This window comes from Zerene cesonia, chromosome 2 (assembly GCF_012273895.1).
Source record: "Zerene cesonia ecotype Mississippi chromosome 2, Zerene_cesonia_1.1, whole genome shotgun sequence".
In the NCBI taxonomy this organism is placed as follows: Eukaryota; Metazoa; Arthropoda; class Insecta; order Lepidoptera; family Pieridae; genus Zerene; species Zerene cesonia.
Genome location: NC_052103.1, coordinates 4757648 through 4785149, shown reverse-complemented (window position 1 = coordinate 4785149; position 27502 = coordinate 4757648). Strand labels below are relative to the sequence as shown.

Here is a 27502-nt window from a genome sequence, read left to right as displayed (position 1 = left end):
GATGGGTGTTGACTGATTGCACAGATGGGATATCACGTAGATATCCTATCTGTGGGCGGTGGGGTCGTCACATTCCTACGCCTAAGGTTCCCTGCGGACTTATTATAATTATTATAATATAGATATAGATATGCATGTTTTTTATGTCTTTGAATTTACAACGAAGCACCTTTATGATATGACTTTTGTATCTTGAGATAGTTAGAATAGAGGCTGAAGAGGAGAGATATAGGATGTTTTTATCGCGGTGAAATAAATATTCCAATAGGAATTTTCTTTCACTACGCTGTCGCTGTTGCAACCGCAAGCAATAATAAAACTAAAAATAACACACTCAAATCATTTATTTGTTTTACATGATATAGTTATATAAACAGCTAAACATCTGCTATTGTCATAAAAGTGTCCGCATTAAGTAAATATGTCTCACAGGTGTTCTTGTGCTCAAATGCTTTCAGTATTTCTTCATCAAGATGTCTGTTTATTATTCCAGCACAGCGCAGATCTTGAGTTGCGTAAGCTAATGGTGCCTTCAGTTGATATTCAACAATTGGTTGCAAAGAATAATCCCGTAAAGAGGATTTATCCGAGAACTTTGTAGACCAGTCATCAGGTTTCATCAGAATAAGCAGCGAGCGCAATTTCTGAGGCTTCGATGAATAATTTCTGACTTGTACAATACGCGAATATGCCGTCTCTATGAGCTCTCTAGCATATTGGGCCGAATGATTGACTCGTCCTCTCAAATCTCTTACACAGATGTCTACTTTTTCCTTCCAAGTTTGAGCCTTCTCAAAGGATTTTTCTAGTGAAGCACTACATTGTCCCAACATAACCTCCACCATGTGTCTGCCCACGGCTTCTTGAAGTGAAGTCTCGTCTTGAAATTGTTGGAGTTTCGAGGTGAATTGCATTTGAATCTCTTTAGGCGCACCTCCAATGCAATATACTACACCAGTCAGACCTGGGTATGAAAATAGATTACATTTTAAATAGGCCTTAAAAATATTTAGGACTTATATTTAGATGGCCATGTGTCATTTTACAAAATACGCAATATTTACATAATGTATTTATATTAAATAAATAAATGCCCGTTTCTTTTCCCTTACCATTCCCAGTAAATTTCTTCTTTGAAATCGTCTTCACAGAGGCACTACCTCTGCGAATGTTCATGGGCGGTGGTGATCGCTTACCATCAGGAGAGCCACCAGCTCAGTTACCCGTCATAGCATAAAAAAAAGAAATATGATATTTTGTCTACCTATAATGAAAAATAACGTGACTGCTTTTATTTGTATCAATTCGTTGTAACTTATCTATACGACTTCGTTAAAACGTAAACAAATCATGTGTTTCTTTTTCTATAAGTTGCACTAGGAAGTTTTATACGAATTTGACAAAATTTTATATGATTTTAACCCAATATGAGGAATACCTCTAACTTATAGGCTCCATTTTATATGGATTTTTTATTAATAGGTCTATAGAAATAAAAATTGGGTTATTTAAATTGTTTTTTTTTTTTTTTATAAATAGTTGGTTATACCGCCTGTGGAAAACTTGTCCTAATATAAAGTAAATGAAATGAATGGGGACCATTATCACGATAGAACCTAATGCTATCCTTATTTTAGTTTAATAAATAGGCATACTATAATTGTTAATTCTTTTATCTTACCGTGTTCCTCCAAGATGGCTGCCATTTCTAAAGCTATGATGACTCCCGACTCGTAACCCAGTAGATAGAAGTTATCTTTCAGTTCAGTCTGTTTTAGTAGAGTCTAGAATGAAGAAGTAACACATTTTGTAAATATTTTTGCATACCTTATTTAAATGATATTAAAATTAACATCCTACTAGTCCTACTATCCTACTAATTCCTACTTCCTACTATATATATATATTAATATATTAAATGCGAAAGTTTGTAAGGATGTGTATGTGTTTGTTGCTCTTTCATGCAAAAACTACTCAACCGATTGCAATGAATTTTGGTACGTAGGTAGCTGAACAGCTAGAATAACATATAGACAAATTTTTATCCCGATATTTCTACGGGATACGGATTAACGCGGGTGAAATCGCGGGGCGCGGCTAGTCCTACTAATATTATAAATACGAAAGTTTTTAAGGATGTGTGTGTGTATGTTACTCTTTTACGCAAAAACTACTGAACCAATTGAAATGAAATTTGGTACGTAGATAGCCTGACAACCGGAATAACAACTTGGCATGGCAACTTTTTATCCCGATATTCCTACGGGATACGGACTTACGCGGGTGAAACCGCGGGGCGCAGCTAAATTTTAATAAACGTTTAGATGCAGTAATTTTATTGTTAAATAAGAGTTTAAATAAAAAGAGTTTACAATTTTATTTTATTTTCAAGACAAAATAACTCACAGAGTGCTATGAATGTTACAATATGAAAGAAAGAAAAAGCACTTATTTTTTGCATATGACATGATACAAATATTATATTACATTAGTATATATAATTAAATGAAGAAGTAAATAAAATTAATGAATAAGAAACACTAATTTATCTTGATATTATATTCTAAATACCTCAGCAAAGCGTACTGCAATATCTTGTAATGTTTCTTTTGGAGCCATTGATAAACCTGGTTGTAACACCAAAGCTGGTAATTTCAGTGTCTCACACATTTCTGAGAAGCGCTTGTAATGTCCTTCCACACCGGGAATAATACACAGGAACTTTTGGCTTGAGTCGAATTCCTCGTGACGCTAAAATTGTATTTATAATTAGGTTGAAAGACTCACATGTATATCTTGTATTCTTTATATCTTTTATTTTTGACAATTACACTTTTCTTTAATTTACAGCAATATAAGTTATATAAAATATCACTATTTTATAGAAAAAAACAAAATAAAAAGTGGAAATTGAATTAAATCAGTAATTGGATGAGAAAATACCATAGATGAACTGTTGGTCAATGTGGACAAAAATGCCATCTCAGTTGTGGCAAGGAGTTCATCCGAATCCACGTAAGAATAAAACGTGTCCAAACCCGTAGTGTCCTTAAACTCTGATGCATACAGCATTTCTTCTATTTTTCTAATTCTATAACAATAACAAAAGATTTTTAGTAATGTGGAAGACCTTTGAATCCGCAAGATTCTGACATTCGTTATGTTAAAAGCTGTATTTTTGTAATTTACGTATAAATAAATTTACCTTTTTATGGTAAGATTGGGTATTTCACCTTCACGGAAGGATATGTTGTACTCATTTCTCAAACCAGCTTGCACAAGCTGTGCTCGGGCTAAATCCATGTCAAAGTCTGACAATGTAAGGTTCTCATCTAGTATTGTTGGAAGTTTTACTCCTGAAAATATACATAATTTATATATACAAGTTCGATGTATAAGATCACCCTCTTCGGTCCAATCTATAGAATATTTTAACGTCAAACAAAGACTGAATACATTTTTATTTTAATTTTACAAGGAATTTTTATGCAATCGTATTCCACTGCTTTAATAAATGTAAATTAATTTAACCTACCAGCCCATTTAGTAATTTCGTCTAACAAAGATTTGTTATCTGCTGATACAAGTTGTGCTTGGCTGACTGCTTCTTGAGACAACAATGCCTCTTCAACGGCATCAATAGCACTCCTTATTGACATTTGATGCTCTCCGTCGTAATATTTATCCTGATTAATACCAAATTGTGCTTGTCAGAGAAAACGAGGCGGGATCGCATTCCCGTCATTTTATCACAGCGTAGGAAATGTACATTATTAATATGTATAAAAATGTCTTATTTATAAAGCATTCAATGCTAGAAAACTAAAAACTAAATTAAGTCAGAGATATTATGTCATGTACACACAAATTAGAAATTATTCAAAAAATATATATATTTGAGGAATTTTATGCTAACCATATCCAATAACTAAAGGTAAAAAGAAATAAAGAAAGTTTACAGTTGAAACATTGTGCTAGTGTTATTACTGTATTAGTATCAAGTTAATCATGATAAAACCGCAAATTTGAAATACCTTTAACAGCGACGGAAGTTTTATAAGAGTAGCCGGTTTACCATCTCTTTCTCTTGTCGATATTACCTGTTCTCCAATTACATTATCGTTGTTTATAACGGCAAAGTACCTGAAATAATTTAATAATTGTTCATAAAATTTTGTAAAATAGAAAAAAAAATATGACGAGGAGCTATTCAAGCCGTAGCAACGCCTAGCCCCGAATTAGATTGCTGAGGCTTCCAAAAACCCCGTTTTGTGATCAATTTTATTTCATTCTTTACAAATTTCTATTTTTTTATAAATCATTGCAATACTACAAATCTAAAAACTTTATTTAATGATTGTTGTTTTGCTTTAAACATTTTTCTTATTTTATAATATTTACCATTTCAATACCCAACGTGATTGATATCTTTACCTTAGCTCAGGACACAAATCTCTCGTTTGTGAATCCACTTCTTCCAAAAACTCGTTTATTCTGTCAAATCTGCTGTCTTTCGTTATGATAGTATATATTCCTTCTGTGTTTTTATTTACTACGTCTTTTAGAATATTAAGAATTTCATTTTTGTTGAAAATATCGTCTTTTTCTTGTAAGTTCACTTCAACCCCAGCATTTCGCCACGATCTGATAATGTTTAAGTGTTCTTACAGACATAATACTACAGTACAATAAAATTAAAAACTTACGTTGTTAAACACAGTTTTTTGAGTGCATTAATAGAAACATAACATAAGGAAGTATTAGAAAGTGAAATCACAAACGAAACCGAACCTAATAATACATTACCTCGTTTTAAATTGCAAGCTTTCAGATCGACCTTCGCAAATAAGATTCAATTTACGGATTCCTCGGTCGACTAGTCGGTCAACAAGTTGTATGGCTAGTACATCATTATCCGATAACACTATGTGACCATTGTTTGGAGAGTAAATTAAACTGAAATTAAATCGCTTATTAACGGTCAAACTAAACTTGTTCCAAAAATTCGCTTAAAGATTTTGAAATTTGTTATGTTACCAGCTAGACAGCTCAATTGATTTATACAATATAAATAGAATATATTCTATGCTTATCATTATTCTGCACTTATTGAGTTCTGGAATGCTACCTTGCTTTTTCCACACAAATGTCCTGTTTCATGTCAATCAGCACTCGGCCGCGGTGTTTACTATTTGCGACCAAATTAAACGCCCTTGTCACTTCGTCAGGAGCGTACACTATACGAGTCAAAGGACGAACGTAGCCTCGGCTTATACCTTCACTTAGTTGCAATTGGAGTTGCTGAAACAATTAATACGTTTAGTAATCAGTACAATTTGCTCAGGAGAACTATATTCTTTTAGTAAAATATGTCGAATACAGTTACTTAAAATCGCATAAAGAAACATATTTTAAACATAGCTATTACATTAATTTATGGATTTACTAGCTGACCCGGCAAACGCTGTTCTGCCTTACTCTTATCCTTTAGGGGTATGAAAAATAGATGTTGGCCGATTCTCACACATGCCCAATATGCACACAAAATTTCATAAGAATCGGTCCAGCCGTTTCGGAGGAGTTTGGCAACAAAAACTGTGACACGAGAATTTTATATATTAGACTAGCTGACCCGGCAAACGCTGTTCTGCCTTACTCTTTTCATTTAGAGGCATAAAAAATAGATGTTGGCCGATTCTCAGACATACTCAATATGCACACAAAATATCATAAGAATCGGTCAAGCCGTTTCGGAGGAGTATGGCAACGAAAACTGTGACACGAGAATTTTATATATTAGATTTACCTTCATTTCTTGCTCCGCTCCATGTTCAAATATTGATGAAAAGTTTATTGTTTTAAACGATCTGTCTTTTGTAAGCATTTGCATTCCAAAATTGAATTCCTCGCGATTAGTGATTAAAGTTGTATCTATTGTTATTCCAGATGATGCGCAGCATTTCAAACTTACCTACAATTATTTAAACATAATTATCGAAAATCCTATTTCCTACTAACACTATAAACGCAAAAGTTTGTATGTATGAATGGATGGATGTATATGTTTGTTACTCGTAGCCTGCCTTCCAGTAGTCCATTTGAAAGCGGTTTATTTTATATTTAAATTAATCATATTATTTATAAAAGTTTTGACTTTATTGTAAATAAATATAAACCAATACGTAGACAAATTAATGTAACAAAAATAAAAAAAATATATTAACATTTTTCAGTTCACCCTTTAGGCCGCCAAGAACTATTTCGCAGCCAAGGCCTTTAGTATTCGACAGAATCATGTCTCCAAATGTCACATCTCTCGAATTTCCAATGTTTTCTTCTGCGAATCGTAAAAAATACCTTTTTAATAATATTACATTTCCGTATATCTGATTAATTTGGATATACCAAATCATTCAGGTATCAAATTAAGTATGAAATAAAAAAATTAAATTAAAAATTTAAAAAACCCCCTGACACTAGCACTAAAAATTGGTTTTTAAGTTTATGTTTGTTGCTTAATTAGACTTGGATTTAAATTGTTAGTTTAGAAGCTGTGTAAACGTGACGTATTTTTTTAGAAAGTAAGGTAAGTACGTATTTTTTAGAAAATAACTTAAGTTTGTTTTATTATTTTTTACTCTTTTAAGAGCAATTAAGTTATTGTTTCGGGGGTTCTTCAAATTTTTTATTAAATTTTTTTATTTATTAGTTTGTATATGTAATTTAGGTTTGGTTTGCACATGCTGTGATGGATAGAAAATGCACCCATGACCAAAATGACTGAGATCTAGTAATTGATACTCCCACTTGACAATTGGATTGCCATTCTAATATTCCCGCCAACAACTTTCTCATCATACGAAGCTATTTGAGACCCCATCTAAATTAATCTCCTTTTATTCACTGCATCCGTTCGAGAGTTATGATGCCACAGACAGACAGACACGTCAAACTAATAACACCTTGTTACCACTTATACCACTTTTTGCGTCGGGGGTTAAAAAATGACATCAATTGCGTTACGTTGCGTAACGATAAATTATAAAGGTCCGTATCCTATTCCTCACCCTATCCAGCCCTTTCCTTGATTCATGTCATCAATTCATTTTCTATTCCTTAACCCTCAAAATGGCCTATGCAAATATTCATGGGTGGTAGTGAATAGTGATCGTTTACCATCAGGCGATCTACCAGCTCGATAGTCGCTAGCTCCGTTCTAACATAAAAAAAACAATCCTAACATTTCGTTTTAGTTCGTACGGTACTCACTGTTTCATGTTATGCTAAGTAAGCGATTAAAAAATGTTAAGCACAATATGATGACGTTTAAAATATATAAGATGTAATATATAGGTCTATGATTCTCTAGCTAAAAACACATGTACAGTACAGTACCTTTCAGTTGTGGAAACAGCTTCTTAAGGAAGTGTTTCTTGCTACAATCGCTAACTGTAGTATAAACCTCACAATTGTGGGCTAAACATATGGATATAGCAGCTTGTCCTAAAGCGCCGGTACCACAGTGAATCAAAACTCTGATGCCTGGGTAGAATCTTGCTCTGTTATTCTACGATCAAATAATTAAAATAAGTAACTTAGGCAACAAAAGTGAATGATAAAGAGAGAAAACAATTACTTAATAATGTCGATTTTGTTCCAATCAATCAAAACGAAATAAAAAAGAATAAAATTGTTTGTTCTTTAACAGACATAAAAAAATATATGTTTAAAAAGCAAGGCTCTTACAATAGTAATGAAATAGAATAAAAACGATATTGATTTATCTTATTGCAATTAAGATTATAATAACACAAATATCTTACCAGCGCGTAAAATGCCATGCAGTATGCCAAAGGTACCGTTGCTGCGTCTTCGAGTGTCCAATGTTCTGGCACTGGCCACAAGAGGTTTGGATTAGCTTTAATTTGACTGCTCACTGAACCGCCTTTGATCAAGCCCATAACTTTTGTACCACTGCAATATAATTAGATTTATATTTCGCATGTTTTTTAAATCACACTGTCTTATTTTAAAACTTAATTTGATTATTATTGTGGTATTTTTTACATACTTTTGTGTCACTCCACTGAAGTCCATTCCATAATAACTTTTCATATTGTTTTCACCAAATGAAATTACACCAAAAGCCCTCTTAACATCCAGATCATTAATTCCAGCATAATGAACCTAGGAAATTATTTATCATCACAATGTTAGAATATGGGAAAATGCTTTATCTTGTTACATTATACTTTTTATCTTATTAATTGAAGTTTAATTGAATAGATAAATGTTTGAGTTTGAGTTTAATATTCACCAGGGTAGATAAGTTTTGAAACATAGAACATTTACTGAAATGAAACTTTGAAAAATTGGAAGAAGAAAAATATAAGATTTAGAGGCAAATTTAGAAAACCCTTTCTTTTTCTAGAATTCCGGCAAACATAATCAAGTTTTTGATCCAAATTTGTACATAACAAAACGGATTGTAACAGTTTTTGATTTTCTCTCACCTGAACACACATTCCAGAGTCAAACACTTTAGGTGTTTCGAACCATTTTAATGACTCGACACGTCCAACTATTGAACTTTGCAACATAGCGCTCTGGCCCGTGCAATACAGTTTTCTTCTTGGAACATAGTACTTACCCCCCCAAACTCCCTAAAACAAAAATAGGTAAATGAGATTAGTAATAAACAAAACGAAAGAATTCTTTTATGAAAGCATATTTATTCTATTTATAAATCAAACGACATATGTAAACCGCATGAGAGTCCAACTCAAGAATTCTGACAAGGGACAAACAATTTTCAAACAAAGACAAAACACATACAAACAATTTTCCGCACTTGTATTGGGAGATATACTTAAAAAAAGTAATTTTGCATCACTTAATACATAGCAATATTCCATTAAATTCAAATTAAATGAAAATGTACTATCATTTAACATTATGTTATATATATTTAGATAAAATTTATGACATAGATTTTCTCTATGCTTATTTTTCTTTATTAGAAGTACTTGTATTTTTGTTCATTATTCAGACAAAAGTTTTAGTACATCCATATTTATTAATCTTCCACTACTATAGAATACGAACACTATAGAATACGTACGTGATCCAAAACATAAATGGCCAAGTCAGATGCAGGTAAATCTTCTATTAAATTATCTCCATTCAATTCCTCGTTAATCATATATAAATTAAATATGCGCCCCTGTATTCTAAACAGGTTAACCAAACTTTTCAAATGAGGAAGAGGTGGATATTGAGCAAACACGAGAAGTCTTTGATGTAAAGGTAAAGAATCCACTAAGCATCGTAGATGTGACAAATCGGATTCTGTTTTGACAGTAACAGCACATGTTCCTGATGCTAAATTTTTTGGATGCCATTTGATTAATTGTATTTTCTTGTTTCCAATTTCGTGGTCGCAAATTACTGTGTATAATGAGGAAGGTCGCGTTATAGATTCAGCGCAATATTCTTTATTGATGATAAACGTATTTGGACGGAGTATTTTATATAGTTCTTGGCATTTCTGTAATCACAAAAGAATTATTTAGTAAATTCTTGAACCAATAATTAATCACAAAAATCCAAATTTCGAAAATTCTTTACCTTATCGCTAGTAGATAGGTCGTTAACAAAAATAACGTCCACGTTATACAATAGCTTTTCTCTTTCTTGCAATGATAAATGTTCCTGATCTACGACGTTAATTTCAATGCCAAATTTTTTTTGTAAGAATTCATTAAGCCAGTCAAAATTTTCACCGTTAATAGAATTGTTGTATATTTTAATGGCGGTAATTTTATCATTATTTACATTTTCACGGACTATTTGAAGGAGTACACTTAATGCAGATGTTTCCTGAAAATATTAAGTATAAATACATATATACATATACACATATTTAAACCTTTCAAATATTCATTGGTCTATTGACACTTACATCTAACTGGTTATTTGTAATATGCGGTATAAATTTTAAGTGATTGATGACACTACCGTCCGTTTTTACCATAGGCAAATCAAAGAATCTTAGATTTTCTATAATGATCCCACCACACCTGTAAGAAATATTGTTACTTCATATCTCAAAAATTAACTGCAGTCATTAAAGGTCAAAGTATATAAGATCAAAAAGCATAAAATAATTCACTATTATGTTTTATTATTTTATTTACACGGTTACCCGCGACCTTGTTCACGTGGGTCTTCGACATCTCCGTCTTCATCAATAGTCAAATTATTAACATGCTTCTATTAGCTTCACCTGTGTGTTTGTATTCTCGTAAGTGTGTGTATGGAATTCACCCCTTTAAATTAGATTTTGACCCAATTCGGTTGAACCGAACGAAATCCTAAACGTTATGTTAATAATGACTCAGCATTTTAACCACCACCAACAATTTTTAATATTGATTGTAAATATAATGATTCAAATTCTTGTGAGATATTTATATGTAGATGGCATCTATTGGTTCGGAAATTAATATATTATATTACATAATGCGCAGATACCACCAGAAGGATAATGCCCGGTCTTTTGGAAGGCATTCGTGGGGACAGGAATGCAACACGTAGATGCCCTTTAGAAAATTTTATAGGCAGTCGGTCGATGTAGAGATATTACAAATCGAAATGGAATAAAACTAGGCTATGAAACGGAGCTGTTAAATGCATTGGAAATGCAATGCATGGGAACTGTTGCGTCTGCCTTTCTACGACATATAAGTTAGTAAACATTTATTGCAGGACAGTGACTTGCCTCACCAAAGGGCCCTATAATTAGTCACTGTAAAATACCAATGAGCGGACAACATAATATTGTGAGTAGTTAAGGGTGGAGAGGCATCTCAGGCCAAAACTGCGCTCCCTGTGGCTCCGGCATCATGTCCCTCCGGCATCATATCGGTATCGCTATTTATATTTACTTCACTTAGTACCTCTCAAGATGAAATTTGTTTTCAATACTTTATGGTACAAAACAGAAAGTTAACCTTATACAAAATAATAGCACAATGATATTTCGTACAAAAGGCGTCATTTTGCTAGACAGTAATCTCTTCCAGGCAGTTAATACTTCTGAATTATAAGTATGTAAAAATAAGGCACTTTTATTATGTACGTACCTAGTACAGTCAAAAACTTCCAGAACATCAGCTGTTAGAACGTTGGCGTCGACATGTATCTTATGTTGTTCAATATTTATTGTCATATTTCTCATAGAGTCCAGTTGAGACACGGATGTATTTGTTACCCGCAGTGCATTTAATTGTAACAGGCCATCAATAAAGGTCACCCAATTTTTTTTCCAATGAATATTAGCCTTGGTTAGTGACTGGTTCGCCGCAATAATACTCCGGAAGTCATCCCTAAAATTAAAATCGCATTAATGATTTAGTTACATTCTCTGATTTCCTAATTGCATTATATTTCACTAGCCGCCTACCCCGACTTCGCCCGAGTTGACTCACGATAAAAATTACGATCAAATTGGGAACCCCTTTCGTTTTTAGAACCTTTGGTTAAAAATAACGAGAATATTATCCGGTAAACAACTTTCTAATTATATTATGTTTCATTTATTTACTTATTGAATCTCTACTCTCTTTTACCTGTAGTGATAATCACGGGTGTAAAGTAATTTGTAGATATCTTCAGCCTGGAGCGTCATTGGTTCTTTATTTTCAACTGGAAGCTTGTATAAACGTTGGTCATTGCCCTTATCAAATATTTTGATACTCCCAGTAGCAACGGCAATGCTTTCATTAGTAACCTGTTAATATTAATTTTTATTAGTGAATATATATTCGATATTTTTTAAAATTCAATGCTTAACTGGTATTATTATAGCTGGTGCCCGCGCCTTCGTTCATGCTAACATCGCTCAACATTCGCGAAAAACTGGAGGATTTCAATTAATTAGGTTTTTTCTTCACGGGCCAATGGTCAACACCAGCACCATTAGGGATTTTCCCTGTGACTCGCTTATTATCATAGCAAATCGTGTAACCAAAAGGAACTGTGTGCGCTTAAACAGAAAGGGGGAATTCTTAGGGATGAGTGGCATGAGCGGATGTACCGTCCACACCGGCACCACACCCAGTATGTATAACAGCCACATTACAAAGCGTTGACGATGAGACGGGTTGCGTAAGCGGGTAGGCTTCCATATCACGCAGATAAATGAAAGAGGAAGTTAAACCAAAATAAGTGGAAGTGTAGGTCAGAGTAGTCAAAAATTCAATGATATACAATCATCATCATCGAAATTCAGAAAACTCTTCACCGCCTTCACCGCGTGTATGTACTCCCAGCATACGTTATATTATAATCATAAGTGAAGTGGCTTTGATTCCAATAGCAGGTGCTCCAAATCTTCCATTTTAATTTCAACGGACAATGCTTTTCATACTGTTTGTACATACAACAATGTTTGCTACGACCTCGTACATTTTATAGTTTAGCTACGCTCTTGGAGTTCTGTATCAGGTGTTCCGATTTAGGCCATAATTTATAGAAAAACTAGTTTTTCGCCCGCGGCTTCGCCCGCGTAGAATTCGCTTATATAGCGCGACATGGTAAGGAGTATTTTCTTCGCATTAAAAAGTATGGTTTGTTCTTTCCCACGTTTAGCTCCATCTTCATACCAAGTTTTATCAAAATTGGTTTAACAATAAAGAACTTTCATACAAACTTTCATCCCCTCTCTACGTTTTCTACCCTTTTTTCGCGATAAAAAGTATCCTATGTCCTTTCCCAAGTTAAGTTCTATCTTCATACCAAAATTTTGTCAAAATTGTTTCAGTGGATTAGGCGTGAAAGCGTAACAGACAGACTGACAGACAGACAGATAGACAGAGTTACTTTCACATTTATAATATTAGTAGGGATATATAATTTGAATTTGAATGGATTGGGAAGGGTGTAGAAAAAGAAACGGGCCTCCGGCTCCCCCACTTGCTCTAAGAAACACAGTAGCATGTTATTTCACGCAGGTCTTCTATGAGGGTGTACTTCCCCGAAACGAGCTGGCCCAGTAGGTGCCAAATCGGGCTCGACTCCCACAATTAAATTGTTTTTCAACACCCTTCAATTACTATTTTTTAACATATTCAATGTACAGACACAGTTTCTATTGTTTTATTATGTGTGATGTGTGTAAGATATAAGAAATAAGAAGTGATAATTTTTATCTGGAAACAAAAACTCATGTACATTTAACTGCGACATTTTGAACTATATATGTCATGCTAGACCTGTGTTATAGGAGACATTCATCCGTCCGTTGTTACGAGTAACTCAAATAAGTATAAGAACTATTTAAGAAATTCCATTTATATTACTGCAACTAAAAGTTATAAAAACATAATCTGTCATAAAATTACCTCAAACTGTCCATTGCCTCTGTGTAGTGCTACACTTAGGCGCAGCTGTCTTCTGTTGTGTAACAGAGGCTGAGCTTGAAACAGCACGTTTTGGAACTGAACAGAAATACTCTTCTTCTTCATCCCCAAACTCATCGCTAGAGTGTCCCACACTGCTACCAGGGCAGCAGAGAAGGGATAGTAGTTTTTACCTGACAGTAATATGATTGTTAAACTAAATGCCCATTAATATATCTAAAACTCCTTATCTTAACAAATTTAAATTTTTGATCTCATTCAGAGTTCAAAACGTTATTTTTTTACGAAATCACAAAAACCACTGCACCTTCCGCTACAAAAGAATTTTGCGATGAGACTTCTACACTTCTAGGGCTACAATCGATTTGAAAGCCTAGTTTTTGTGTTACACATTTGAAATTACTAATAATTATAAACGCGAAAATATGTAAGAAATAAGAATGTATAAATGTTTGTTACTGTATCGCGCAAAAACCTCTGAGATCTATATCTATTGTGGGAGTCCAGCATGCTTCGGCACGAATTGGGCCAGCTCGCACCGGGGAAGTACCACACCTCCACAGAAAACCGGCGTGAAATAATAGCTTGCTATTGTGTTTCGTACGGTGAGTGGGGGAGCCGGAGGCCTATTACCTTCTCCTAGCCCTTCCCAGTCCATTTCTTTTTTTCCATTCATCAATCCTTTCCTCATCCCTTATCCCTTATCCCTTAAATGCGGGCAGCACATTCTCACAGGTCTGAGCTTTTGCGAATGTTCATGGGCGGTGGTGATCGTTTACCATCAGGCGAACCACCAGCTCAGTTGCCCGCTATGACATAAAAAAAAAATATCAAGTTTAATACAAAGAATATATTACAGTCTGCATTATCACATAGGCTACAATATAGTTAGTAGGATTTTAAAAGAATGAAATGGGTGACGATAAAACCAACATTATATATGAACTAGATATTTCACAGATCTTCATATGTCGCGCGAAAGCTAATCAAAAAATGTCGTATGTAATTTTCTTGTAATTATAATTTAGTATAGTTTTTAGTGTATCGTTTTTTGTGTTAGTGCCGAGCCAGCCCTATTCTTTGATAAAAAAAAATATTGAAATTTTATAATAAAACATTCAGGCAAATAATGACATTAAGCATTTCTCCTAGAGCGTCCCACACTCGAAAAATACAAATTCCTTTTTTTGACTTTTTTTACTAACTTGACTAAAACTGCAAAAAAAATAGTCATCACCTTGATTACGATGTTTATCCGACCTACTAATATTACAATTGGGAAAGTTTGTAGGATGTACGTTGTTATTGTTTCACGCAAAAACTACTCAACAGATTGCAATGAAATTTGGAACGTAGATAGCTAGACAACTGGAATAACATATAGGCAACTTTTTATCCAGATATTCCTACAGACTACATACTTACGCGGGTGAAACCGCAGGGCGCAGCTAGTTACATTTAAATTACAAAAACGATGTCCGAAATAAAACGTATTAAAATCAAATTTGATTAAAAAAAGAAATTGATGAAATCCGAGTATACATTATTGATAAGCTACAATAAGCTTCGGCTTGATACGCTGTTATGATGTTACCAGATCGATAGACAGACAAATAGACAATTTCTTTTTTTTTTGTAATAGATACAGTATCGGTTACACAGTCCCATTTAAATTGGTTTTCTTAATATCTTCACTTTTATGTTTATTATAGTATAGAGAGAATTATTATAATGAACATATTGTATGCATTTGATAATTTCTTCGGTTTTTTACTTTAAGACAAGAAAACGTGCTTTTCTCGAGTAGATCGAGTTATAGACTTACCTTTGATGATGTGCCCACTCAAATAACTGTGATCATCATCATGTACGGATAGAACAAAATTGCAGGCTGATGCCATCTTTCTATGAGCAGATACGTACAAGGGTAGATTCCTATAAATAAATATGGCAAGGATCAGAGACTAAATTAATTTATTTAAAGCACTAATTGCATTTGTGATAAAACCTTTCGAATCAGAAACCCATGACTTTCATAGAGAGGTGACCAGCGTAGGTATTGGGCGAAATAAAAATATGAAGGGTTACAAAGTCAATCAAATATCAAGTAATAAGTATAATTAAGTATAATATACTAGCTCTTCGCCCGTCATACATATATAGGCATGTCACTAGGTTAAGACAAAACGTTACAAACATACAAACATAAGAAAAAAAAACTAAAGTTTTAGAGATATGTATGTTATAGTGTAGCTTATTGGAGTTCCATGTCAGGTGTTCTAGATCTTGAAATTTATGCTCTCAGCACATTCTTATCGAAAAAGATGCTAAAAATTAAAAATACAAAATTTCATAATACACAATTTTATGATATTCATTTCTATACCATTTTTCCACATGCGCCCATTCTATCAAGTGTCCGAGCATCGGTGTGCCAGTAGATACTGGGAATTCTACTTTAGGGTACAGCGCTTGAACTTTTGGGTTGTATCCTTCCATGTACAAACTAAAAATAATATAAACAAAAATGAATATAGATAATGAAAAATTCAAATTTCCTTATTTCTAAAATTGCTAAAAAATATACTTCTGAATATATTATGGCTGCCTGGTGTGAGTAAAAATGCTATGATTACTTTACAGATTTTATCATCAAATATAACTGTTTATTGTAACTTACTTTCCAATAGCTTCCAACAAATGCACAACATTATCGGCATGACCTCGGCGAGTGAGAGGAATATTTGTACAGTTAGGTAAAGAGCGTTTCAGAATCGCTTGCAGGAGTCCATGCGGAGCTACTTCTACGAGCACCGCATTCTTTGGTATGTGGTGAGATGTCTCTTCGAATAGAACTGGATTCTGGAGTACACAAACATATTTATCCAATCAATTATTTCAATAAGTGATTTTGTATTTGTATTTTTTTTATATTCAATAAAAGTAAAAATAAAAGTGTCCCTTAGTAGCGTATGAGGCAGGTGATATACACCTGTTTCACTGAATTGTTTTATATATAATATACACATCATGACAATACCTATGACGAAACGTTACAAAACGTTACAAAACACAATTTGTCCTAAGAAAATCTTAATGTGTTTTTGTTTTGGTACAAAATTAATTGTTATTTGAGTCTTACCTTAGGTATAAGTCTGTGTGTATGAATTTTCTCTAAATAATAGCTATTATAGAGCAGTTAAGATACATAAATATGATATGAAACGTGTCTAAGTTTAAAGGTAAACAAAACTCACGAGTAAATTATTCGTGTGATATTCTGCTGAGGAATACTTTGCAAGAGGTTCGCCCCATCGTTCTTCAGGAATGGATGTCGATACCCAGCGCTCGGTACGTAGGCGAGGTGTCTTTATAACTTCACTCAAGTATTTTAACAGGCCAGGTCCTAAATAAAACACATACATTTTCATAAATAATGATTACAAGGGGCATCGACCTTGACATCCAGGCGTTTGTTATCTTACACCATGATAAGAAAACAAGGTTCTGATCATGAGAGACAAGAATGAACTTCGGTGATCCAACAGAACACATAATAACCATGATCTTTCTTCACGGGTAGATGTCGAAAAGTGCAACACGCATTTATTTTTACTCTTCAGTAAATAATTATTTTAATCATAGTTATTAAAGTATTTAATGCTATAAAGCACCTATATACTCACTGGATCACATTCCATTGCATATTCTATAATTAAACTATAACAAACTATAAATTAACTTGTAATTCTTGAACTGCAAACTATTTTTTTTTTTTGTGACTGATTGGTTTGGCTGTCATACAACCGTATATTACACTTGAGAAATATAGATTTGTTATCACTAAAGGAGAGTTGGAGTTCCAACAAGAGCTTTAGAAAACTTCTGCATTAGCAAGTCCACCATCTCTGCTAGCATTAGATTTCAGGACATTCCGCTCTTTTGTCATTACTTTCTTCACAATGCTTGCAAACTCAGATGACTACCTTTATAAGCTATACGGCAATCTAGAGATGAGGAACCGGAGAACAATTCTACTGCTGTGTGATGGTCAGGAATCCAAGGATGATAATCCTACCACTACCGCACTTAACATACTCTCTGGGGATGGTATTAGTCAATGCCACACAAGGAGTTTATTTTATTACATTTCTCTTGTTTCTTTGTATTATTGAATTATTTATTAATACTAAGAAATGTAATCCGGAGGGTACGGTATAAAGTAACAACTGTTTAAAGGTAAATTTGGTATTATTATTATTTTTTTTCTATATTTTGACTGGAAGACTGTTATAAATGTAGAGTCAATCAACTTGAAAGTAAGTGTTATTAACCATCTTGTCATTGCGCTATATGACAAACAAATACCTCTTAACTTACTTCACCGGACTTTAAGTCTCTTATTATTAGGAAAAATCGTGCAAAGGATAAAATGAAGACAATAACGGATCAAGTGCGTGAAAAATAAAGAAACATCCGTAATTACTGCAAAATATTGTTTAGAGATTCACAAAGACGCTATATCTATAACTCGGTTGAGAACGGTGACCCTTCCTGGAAGTTTTTAAAATCCTTAGGAGTTGTTAAATCCTCTTATATTTGCTCTTTGAGTAAATTTAATACTGTCGCTTTATACGCGCATTGTTCATCATCGTCCAACCTTAATTATAATACTAAACAACAAACACTTATCTGAAATTAACTGTTTGTTGTTTAGTATTGTTGAATAACAGTTAATTACCGGGGTTAGCTCCCAATCCGTCTTCGCCGGAATGTTCATTACAATAAAGTGTTAAATAAATAAATAACCGTCACGTTTAAAGAACCTTTTTTTTCGAATTTCAACAAAGTTCTCACGTGACATCATGCAAAAATTATAAACGCATCATGGTTATTACCTGCATCAGCAATATATTTTGAGTGATAGGCAATATTGGAACACGGAACTTCCTTAGCAAATATGCCCTTAGCGGTCAGAGACTCAACAAACTCGTTCATAATATCCGCTGGCCCAGAGATAGTACACGATTCAGAACTGTTGTGACACGCTACTTCAATTTCAGGTGGACACATTTTTGAAATCTAAAAAAAAAAAGAAAAAAAAAATTGTAGCCTCCTCCTCAGACCATCTGGGCAAACCTTTTCAATTTTTTTACCATAAGAAATATAATCTGTTGTAAAAATCGGTTTAGGAATAAATGGTCATAATATAATGAGAGTTCACGTACATGTACTCAGCTTTTATGTGAATGAATAAATTAAGGAGAACTAGTGATAGTTACATAGCGAGGAATAAATTTAATCTTTGTAAGGGAAATTAATATTTGAGAGTTTATTTCCAATAATTTTCGTTAATTTCAGCAATTTAATTGATTGATATGAGAGATTATACATAACGCAACAATATATCGCACCTGTTGGTACCCAATTCCAACTGCAGCCATAGATCCCTTAATGAATGGAGTCTGTACAGACACGAGCCCGCGGCTGTAGGCAGAGAGGATCGTCTCTTCTGCTGTAAGGCAGCCGTCTGCATATGCACAACCTAGCTCACCCACACTGTGACCTGAGTTTTAAATGAAGTTATTTTAAAATTGAAAATGTTTATTATAAAGAATTCATAATAAAACAACCGAAAACAGAGATAAAATAATATTTTAGTTACCAATAATTTTATCAGGTACAATTCCTAATTCTGTAAGTACATCGGTAAGTCCAATTTGTGTTGCAGCAATTCCAACAAATGAGTGTAGGATATTGTCGAAGATTTTCTTGTCTGATGAAGTGATGATGTTAATTAAATCCACTCCTTTCGGCTCAAGCACCTTATGGCAGCTGTAAAAAGATTTCTTCCTAAATAATTCGTAATAGATTCACGGTTGGTAGATTTTATATTTATTAGAATTTGCCATGAAACGTAAATATCGTTTACATTTACGTTTCATGGTTATAAATGTCTTTCAAATTAGGATTTTATAGTATCTTGAAGTTAACTTAGCACAAACGAAGCAACGTGTTTTTGTCTATTGATAAAAATACACTGAAGTAGTATCATAGTAAATAAGAATTTCGTTATTGAAAAATGTAATATTACAATGTTACATAAATCGCATAAAGTAAAAAATACCGTTTTATAGCTGTAGCAAAGACAGGTATGCGCATAAGTTGTGCACCCATCCCGGCCCACTGCGAGCCCATCCCACTATACACGAACCATAAGGGGCGAGCTGCATCATCGAAGTAGTTAGCTTTTTGGCTAATGCTTACTGTTTCATTGTTCTCATTTGTGTCTGAAATATCAAATTGTTGTGGTACTACAAATTAACTGTTTTATCAAATGAAATGTCTTTTAAAGAAATTATGTATATCTTTGATTATTTTGTATTTGGGTGTCTTTATTTAGTCAAAAGAGAGTTTTTTATTATTGTTTTTTTATTGTGAAGCATTCCTTCTGATTATAATATACTAACCTAATATTATGAATCCTCTTCCCAAATGCCCGCTGATTCTAGTTTGGTGAATGTTATGAAAAAGGGCAAGTTCTTCTGGATCGATCGGGCGGCTCTTCAAGTCCTCTAATATCTTTTCAACACCAGATTGTTGTCTGCCCGATATCGTTACCAGATGAGGGATATTGCTCTTGTAACGATTTAAATCCTATTATCAAAATACAAAATTTTACGTTTTTTCTTAAGGTTTTTTCAATGTGTTTCTATTGAAAAGGGTAATGAAATATATTTGGAGTAATTTTATGAGATCGAAATGTAGTAGGTATAATGAACGAAAAATTATTTTATGACACAATAAAAAAGTTTTTACCTTTGGTTTATTGAGACCACGTAGCAATACATGCGCATTCACACCAGTAACTGAGAGTCCATTGACAGCGGCATAACCACCTCCAAAGGGCTGGTGCTCAGTTACAATGCGAATTTTTCCATTGCGCAATGCATCAACGTCATTTCTTGGATTCTCACAGTTTAGATTAGCTGCAAGTTTACCATTCTCATAACCCAAAAGTACCTGGAATAGTGAAAACCTATTTATATCGTTAATTAAACGAAACTGGTATTATAACTTCATTTCGAAGTTATCATATTATAAAAATGCTAATAATGAACCATTAGCGCGATGATATCTTAACATGTATAAATTAAACAAATTTTAAGTAAATTATACGTGGCGTCATCAATTAGGTAGGTTTTACATCTTCGAAAAACAATAACACTAAACGGGTCACATACAAAATCACAGCTAAATCTTGTTCGTGTGATTATACATTTATACAATATCTACATTTGATTCCTACATTGCGTTGCTACGTGCGTTTGGTTGGCTTTTTTTATGCAACGTACACAAAAATGTAAGCCTCTTGCTTTCAAATGTATTAATTATCGATTGCTGTCAAATAGCTAGATATTTCAGAATGTCTCAAATAAAAAAAATTGACCTTAATTCCGTATCTTTATAAAACATCTTAAATCAATTGAAGATAGACCGCGCGGGGGAAATTGCTGGCAACAGCTAGTACCTTATATCACAGCTTACAATGACTATAGTCAAGTTTAGAAGCCTATTCATTTCAAACAAATAAACAAACAAAAAAAATCAAATCTTGCCTCTTTATACTATTATTTGAGAAGAGAAGAATGCAGAATATTATTTTTTGTTTTCTTGGTTATTTAGCGATAGCTCTTTACTATCGTTAAATTTGAAAAAATTAATAATACAAAGGCTGACACAACAATGTATGTAAGATCAACATTTTTTGCTAGAATCTGAAAATTAAGACAGTTGATAGTTATAGACGTCCGCTTAAAAGGCTTTCGCTATCCCTCTGTCTATCTGTCTGTTCATCCGTCTGTCACTAAGTTGTATCTCAGAAAACGCGATAGTTGTACAGTTGAAAGTATATCACGCGAGCGAAGCTGCGGTCAACAACTAGTACAATATAATTCTTCTTCGTTTTCAAGACAATTTAACTAAATGTGCTTTTGCACCTGATTAGCATACTTTTTCTGTTTGGGGCCTTTTGAAATAAAAAGTAATCAATATAATTTATACCAATTTCCTGAGTACCCCAAGGTTATCGAACCACTGGATTTATGGATTTATGGTGTTTTTGGTAATAGAGTAATGCAACATTCTTAAATTGCTTTTTCAGGCGTTACAATGCAACTCTTAATGACACACTGCGACAGTATGACGCATAGATTAATTATACACTGGGTATGAGGCGTGTTTAGTTTGTTGTGTCAAGTGCACTGTTATTTACCTTAAGGTATTTTTTTGGGTGATCGTGCTATTATTGATTAAAGTTTTACACAAAATTCTCTCAAAACCAAGCTTTCGCACGGTTGAGTTAGTTATGTATAAAATTTGAATAAAAGTTTAAAAAATTCTGCATAATTCATATTGCATGTCCATTTAATACCAATAATGAAATAAGCTAGTACTTTAGTTATAGCAGACACTCCAGATGCCGCTTCTCCATAGCCAATGTTAGACATCACGCTGCCAACAAATAGGGGATCGTCTCGATTTTCGCAAAACACTTTATCTAAAGCATCTAATTCTGCCTTGTCTGCTTCCGGAGTAGCTAGTAGAAAAGAAAAAAATATAGATACATACAAATTTACAACATTAACAATGTTATATGATACATTTGTACTTCGTAGATTTTCAAAGTAGAGGCAGTATGATTTTTTTTTCTACTATAGATGCATATGTATCACTAACTATTATTTTAACAAAAAGCCTTTTTAATTTTATATTAGCGAATTTATTTGTTATACCCCTGTTACATATATGGAAAGTCGATCCCTTAATATGAATATTTTTATCAAATATTAGTCAAACCCAATAGAGTGTCAAAAACAGACAAACAGAAAAAAGAAAAACTGCCGACAATTTGATAATAAATAAATAAAATAAAGTATAAAACATCCACATTGTCCGTGTTGTACAGCAATTAAAAATATATTTAATATATAATAATTTGACTTTTTAATTTAATGTATAAATTAATGCTATGAATAGAATTAGGGCTACTGCATTTGGAAAATATTTCTGTAAAAAAAAATAAAAAAAGATTTGCAACCACAATAGGACTTACCAGATCCAACCGCTTCCACGTATTTGACAGCTTGAGGAGGCACATTAGCTTCTTTGTAAAAGTTATTCAAAAATACCGCTAAGTCATTTGGTTCTCGATAAAAACCATATTTAGGTCCGTTTTTTCCTTCAATTAAACCGCTGAATTCGGATTTTATGTGAATAACTTCAGCATATACCCTAGTGAATGAACGAACTTTTATGATAAAAAAATACGACGGCTAATTTTTTTTAACTAAAAGGAACAAAACAAGTATCAACATCTTTATAATGTTGAAGGCGGGAGATATGGAGGAGGCAATTATACTGTGGCTAAGATAAGATAAGCTACAACGACAGAACAATAATAAATATACACTAATATATACCTCAGTGCATCTTTTGCCTTTTGTAGGAACAAAACATTGATAGCTTCAGATCTTGTACATCCACTTGCGTCCTTATCGAACGATTTTGTTTTTCCATCTTTACTTATGGGCATGATTCTGAAAAGACATGCAGGGAAAATTAATGTTATATTTTATTTTATCTATATCTGAATGCAGATTCAAATAAAGATTTTCTCATTAGCTTGTTTTTATTACACATCCAATACAACATACAATCTACGAAGCCGATTTAAAAAGTCTTTCACTAATAATGACTGATTTGGACCATTTTTTTTTCTGTTTGTAATCCGGCAACCTAAACGGCACAAGTAAGTAAATAGAGGCTCTTTAATTTGAAACTTTGACTTTTTACCGTCCATAATGCACAGAAGAGTGTGGATGCAAACAAAGATTGGCTCCACCAACGATAGCACAATCAATTTCTCCGTGCATGATAGCTTGGTAGGCCAGATCCAAAGCGACTGTAGAACTGCAACAGGCCTGGTCAACAGACATTGAGGGTCCCTTAGCGTTCAACCAGTAGGAAATTCGATTGGCAAACATTGTTTTACTGCATCTGAAAGATATATGATATTTATTAAAATAATTTATAGAAAAATAACATTGTTATTCGAATTTTGTTGGTTTTCTTATTGCTATTTTTTTTTCATAAGACCGAAAATAATATGAATACTCATATCCTATTCTACTTCTTTCTATCCTAGTATGTAGTATACCCTGGAAAAATATATAGGTAACTTTTTATCCCGATATTCCTACGGGATACGGACTTACGCGGGTGAAACCGCGGGGCGCAGCTAGTTGCATGTATAAGTATAAGTTAATAAGTAAAGGTGCTTCTTATCTTGCTTTCACCATCTATTTTTCATGTGATAGTTGGCATAGGGTCGCCTGATGGTAAGCGAACAGCACCAATTATAAACATTTGTAGAGGCCTGTGTAATTGATGTGGATTGTCAACTTTTATGGATAAGGAATTAGGAAATGATTTATGTGGTACTTTCCCCGGTGCAAACCTGCCCAATTCTGATGATGTTGGTTAATCAGGAAACTTACCCTGGTATACCAAAACCTGTTCTTGAGGTAACTACATAGAAGCAAGCTTTTTCGGTTTCTGAGAAGCAAGTACCAACGTAAACTCCAACTTTTGTGCCAGACAATTGCTCTGGGCTTAAACCTAAAAGCAGATAATATGTATACACATTTTTTGTGAAATTCATTTATTTTTACTTCGGACCCACGAGCCTTTTGACACGTTAAAGCATAATACTGATATAACCGTATATACTTAAAAAAAAATGTGAGCTGTCACGGGACGCCTGGTAGATGTGAAACATCAACATTATTTTATAAAATTAATATGCAAAGAATAGACTGTGATAGGAACTAAATATGTCATAAAGTGAAGTCCCGTGTCCCCTAGTGGGGTATGGGGCAGATGATGTACATCTGTTTCACTGATCGATTTTCTTTATGGACAAGTAGGTGATCAGCCTTCTGTGTCCAGACCGAGCCTTTTTTTGCGTCCCCACCGTCAATAGAACCCAGTACCCCTCGGTTCTAAGCTCACGCGCTAAAAATATGTCATAATGATAAAATAAAATATTACACCGTACACACTACTGTATATAGACTGTATATATTATACACTATCATTTAGCGTGGCGAAGCTTCGCCACGGCATGCGTCGCCACGCCAGAAATCTGTTTTACGTGCGGCTACAGATGTTTCACATCAATACAAATAGTGTTTTCGTGCCTTTTAAACTATTTAAAAAAAAATCAATACCCTCTTCATGCGAATGCTCTTCAATTTATATAATATACTTACACATGGTTTAGAATCATATTAAACACTTCATTTACCTGCATCGTAAATAGCATCGAATGCTTGTTCAAGAATCTTCCTCCCCATGGAGTCCATTGAGTTTCCGAGGCGATTGTGCACTTTGAAGAATTGCGCATCGAAATACTGCAGCTCTGGTACTTTTCCTGTGTATTGAGCGACCTCCGGGTGATTGTACTCCCAACGAGCACTTTTCGTAGCCGTTGGGTTTACCTATTAATTGTAAAAAGGTTATACTATTACTTCCCCCTGACTTACTTTTTGAAATAGTAATTTGATTTAAAAGGAATATGTAAAGTCAAACTTCCGTTTAAACATTTTTTTTTTTGGTTTTTCATGTTTGTTTCATTACTACCAATCTTCTAAGACATAGAACTATTTTTTTCTGTTTGTACCCGGAATAACCTTATCGGAGCAGGAGTGAGAGGATCGCTTTAAAACATTCATTTATTTAATTTTTAGTTTTATAGCATTGAAATGCTTTTATAAATGAGAAATTTTTTAAAAGAATAGAAAAAATTCCAACCGTTGCTACGGTAAGGCATGAAACGCGGGTTTGAATCCCACTCCGTGATCGAATTTTTTCTATTCTTTCAAAAAAAAATCTCAACATTCATTTATTTCAGCATTTTTCGTCGCTATTGTTTAAAAAGGTTGTATTTATTACATTTAAAAGGACTGTTACTGTTTGTTGTTGCAATATTTACTATGGCTGTTCAGAAATAATACCTGGATGAAAAAACTTTGTTTTTTTAACATTGGCTCTCCGGATTAACTGTACAAGCCCTAATTTTTTAAACTTTGCAACATAGAAAAAAAAATTGTGTTTCTTAATAGACCAAATGTTACAATGCAATATAATTCTGATTCAGCCCTAAACCGATTATGCAGTCGTTCATGACTCAGATAGAACTACCTCATTATAAGAAAAACCCGAAATCGAAAATTGGTCCTCTATGCATAGAATAGCAATATCGCATTTTAAGAAAGAACAATCAATAATTATCAAGTTACACTAAATTCAATAAATTGAAATACCTTAAGGCAAATAAACATTTAAGAACTAAACATATCAACTTATCGGACGCAACGTAAGTAAAAACTCATACGAATGTTTATTTGAGAATACCCATCTACCTATCCTGAGTTACGACGGCGTTAAAAAATTATTCACCGCTTCTCGCTAGTTTAAAGCACTTTTTTATATTATGTTATAGCGACAGTGTGAGCGATCACCACTGCTTGTGAACTTTTGCAGGTGTAGAGCCGCTGGATAAGGATATTTAAATAATTAAGGACGGGAATAAAGGAACTGGACTAGGAAGGGTGAGTCGCATAAAAAAATAAAAATTCACCAATTCCAACTCATCAGCTCCTGCCCTTCATTAATTAAGAGTTCTAAGCGAAAAATATAGTGTTTCACCGCATTCGTCATCGACTCCCTCACATTTACGTGAAATCGTCTTAATGTAACTTTCACGAATTATATATTTATCTTCTCTATATATATATATATATATATATATATATATATCAAATTCCCGTGGCACAATGTTATTTACCATACTCCTCGGAAACGGCTAGACCGATTCTCATGAAATTTAAGAAGAGAAAGAGAAAGGTAGAGCAGGGTATGCCGGGTATTGTATATATGTATACTAAGATGTAAATCAAATCAATTAAATTTCATCAATTTTTATGGTTAGAGATGAAAAATGAAAACAAAACAAAAAGTAGATGTTTAGCTAGCAGGACAACTTCAAAGAAAATATTCACTAAAAAATATATTAGTTAACTTATTATTGTACGATGCTCGCTGGGTCAGCTTCTATTTCTATAAATTTGAAAAGAAGATAAACGATATGAACAAGAATCCAACCAACCTTGTTGTAAAGAATATCGCGGTACTCTTTAACATTATGCGAGTCAGGGTAGAGGCCCGCCATTCCGGAGATCACAACCCTGTCTCCAGAATTTTCGGGGCGTTCTGAGCTGGATACAACTTGCGGTTTTGGTGCCATGTTGTCTGCTAAATATCTATTATATGTTTGAATATTTGTAATCGAAACTAATATTCGAATTTCTGGCAGACTATTTGATATTTAAATATTGAAAAAAATGAGTATTCTATGTTAAGATTTTGATTTAGTAAGTATTATATTAAAAAAGAAAGATTTTTACACGGCAGTGCAGTGCAGTGTGTCGTCCCAAAAAAGCCATGTTTTTTTACTCCTCTAACAATAGACAAAGGGACTGCGTTCTAAATTTATTTAAAAATGATCAGTTATATTTTAGCAATTTATAAATCATTCTATCAATAATTAACAAAAATCCACAGAATAACAATCTATCCATCCCTAAAAACTAAAAACTAAATCAATCTAACTAATCCATTATATAAACAAGAAACTAATAACAAAAATTATATTTTAATCAATACAAACACTAATATCAGGTAAATGGACGATTTTAAGAACTGTTATAGTGAGGATAAAACGACACCCATACGTTTATAATTTAGTTCGAGATTGAAACTTGTGTTAACATAATATATTTTGAATAACAAAACATATAACCGTTTCAAATTTTAAATTCCGCGAATCATTTGTTAAATAACTTTTGCCTAATAATATTTGACGCCTGATATCTCCGTGGTCTTTCAGCCGATAGGCAGGATTTGTTTTTATGTTTGATAGGATTTTGACATAATTTGGTAATATTACTTATTTTGAG

General features: G+C 33.4%; 1 protein-coding gene across 1 annotated transcript; it reads right to left on the bottom strand.

Annotated features, from left to right (window-relative positions):
* Positions 1-377: 377 nt before the first annotated feature.
* On the bottom strand, positions 378-26733 carry LOC119835685 (fatty acid synthase-like). The gene is made up of 37 exons (XM_038360658.1): positions 26653-26733; positions 24790-24982; positions 23981-24101; positions 23277-23480; positions 22904-23020; positions 22537-22715; positions 21878-22020; positions 20241-20444; positions 19892-20078; positions 19549-19711; positions 19087-19256; positions 18836-18987; positions 18320-18503; positions 16679-16827; positions 16102-16283; positions 15808-15927; positions 15247-15356; positions 13404-13594; positions 11631-11791; positions 11145-11387; positions 9962-10079; positions 9783-9879; positions 9122-9381; positions 8514-8663; positions 8072-8187; positions 7824-7974; positions 7396-7567; positions 6225-6337; positions 5807-5971; positions 5129-5301; positions 4035-4143; positions 3536-3686; positions 3206-3356; positions 2944-3091; positions 2572-2751; positions 1682-1784; positions 378-964 (listed from the first exon to the last, which is right to left on the bottom strand). Exons 1-37 carry the CDS (start codon positions 26713-26715, stop codon positions 378-380), a joined length of 6180 nt encoding a protein of 2059 aa, XP_038216586.1. The 5' UTR covers positions 26716-26733.
* Positions 26734-27502: the final 769 nt, after the last annotated feature.

Coding starts and splice junctions, on each gene's coding strand:
- LOC119835685 (XM_038360658.1), bottom strand. CDS start 26,715: ATGGCGGGCCTCTACCCTGACTCGCATAATGTTAAAGAGTACCGCGAT. Junction 8,188..8,513: donor ACTCTGGAATGTGTGTTCAG/GTGAGAGAAAAT, acceptor ATAATTTCCTAG/GTTCATTATGCTGGAATTAA. Junction 5,972..6,224: donor TAAAGGGTGAACTGAAAAAT/GTTAATATATTT, acceptor AAATAATTGTAG/GTAAGTTTGAAATGCTGCGC.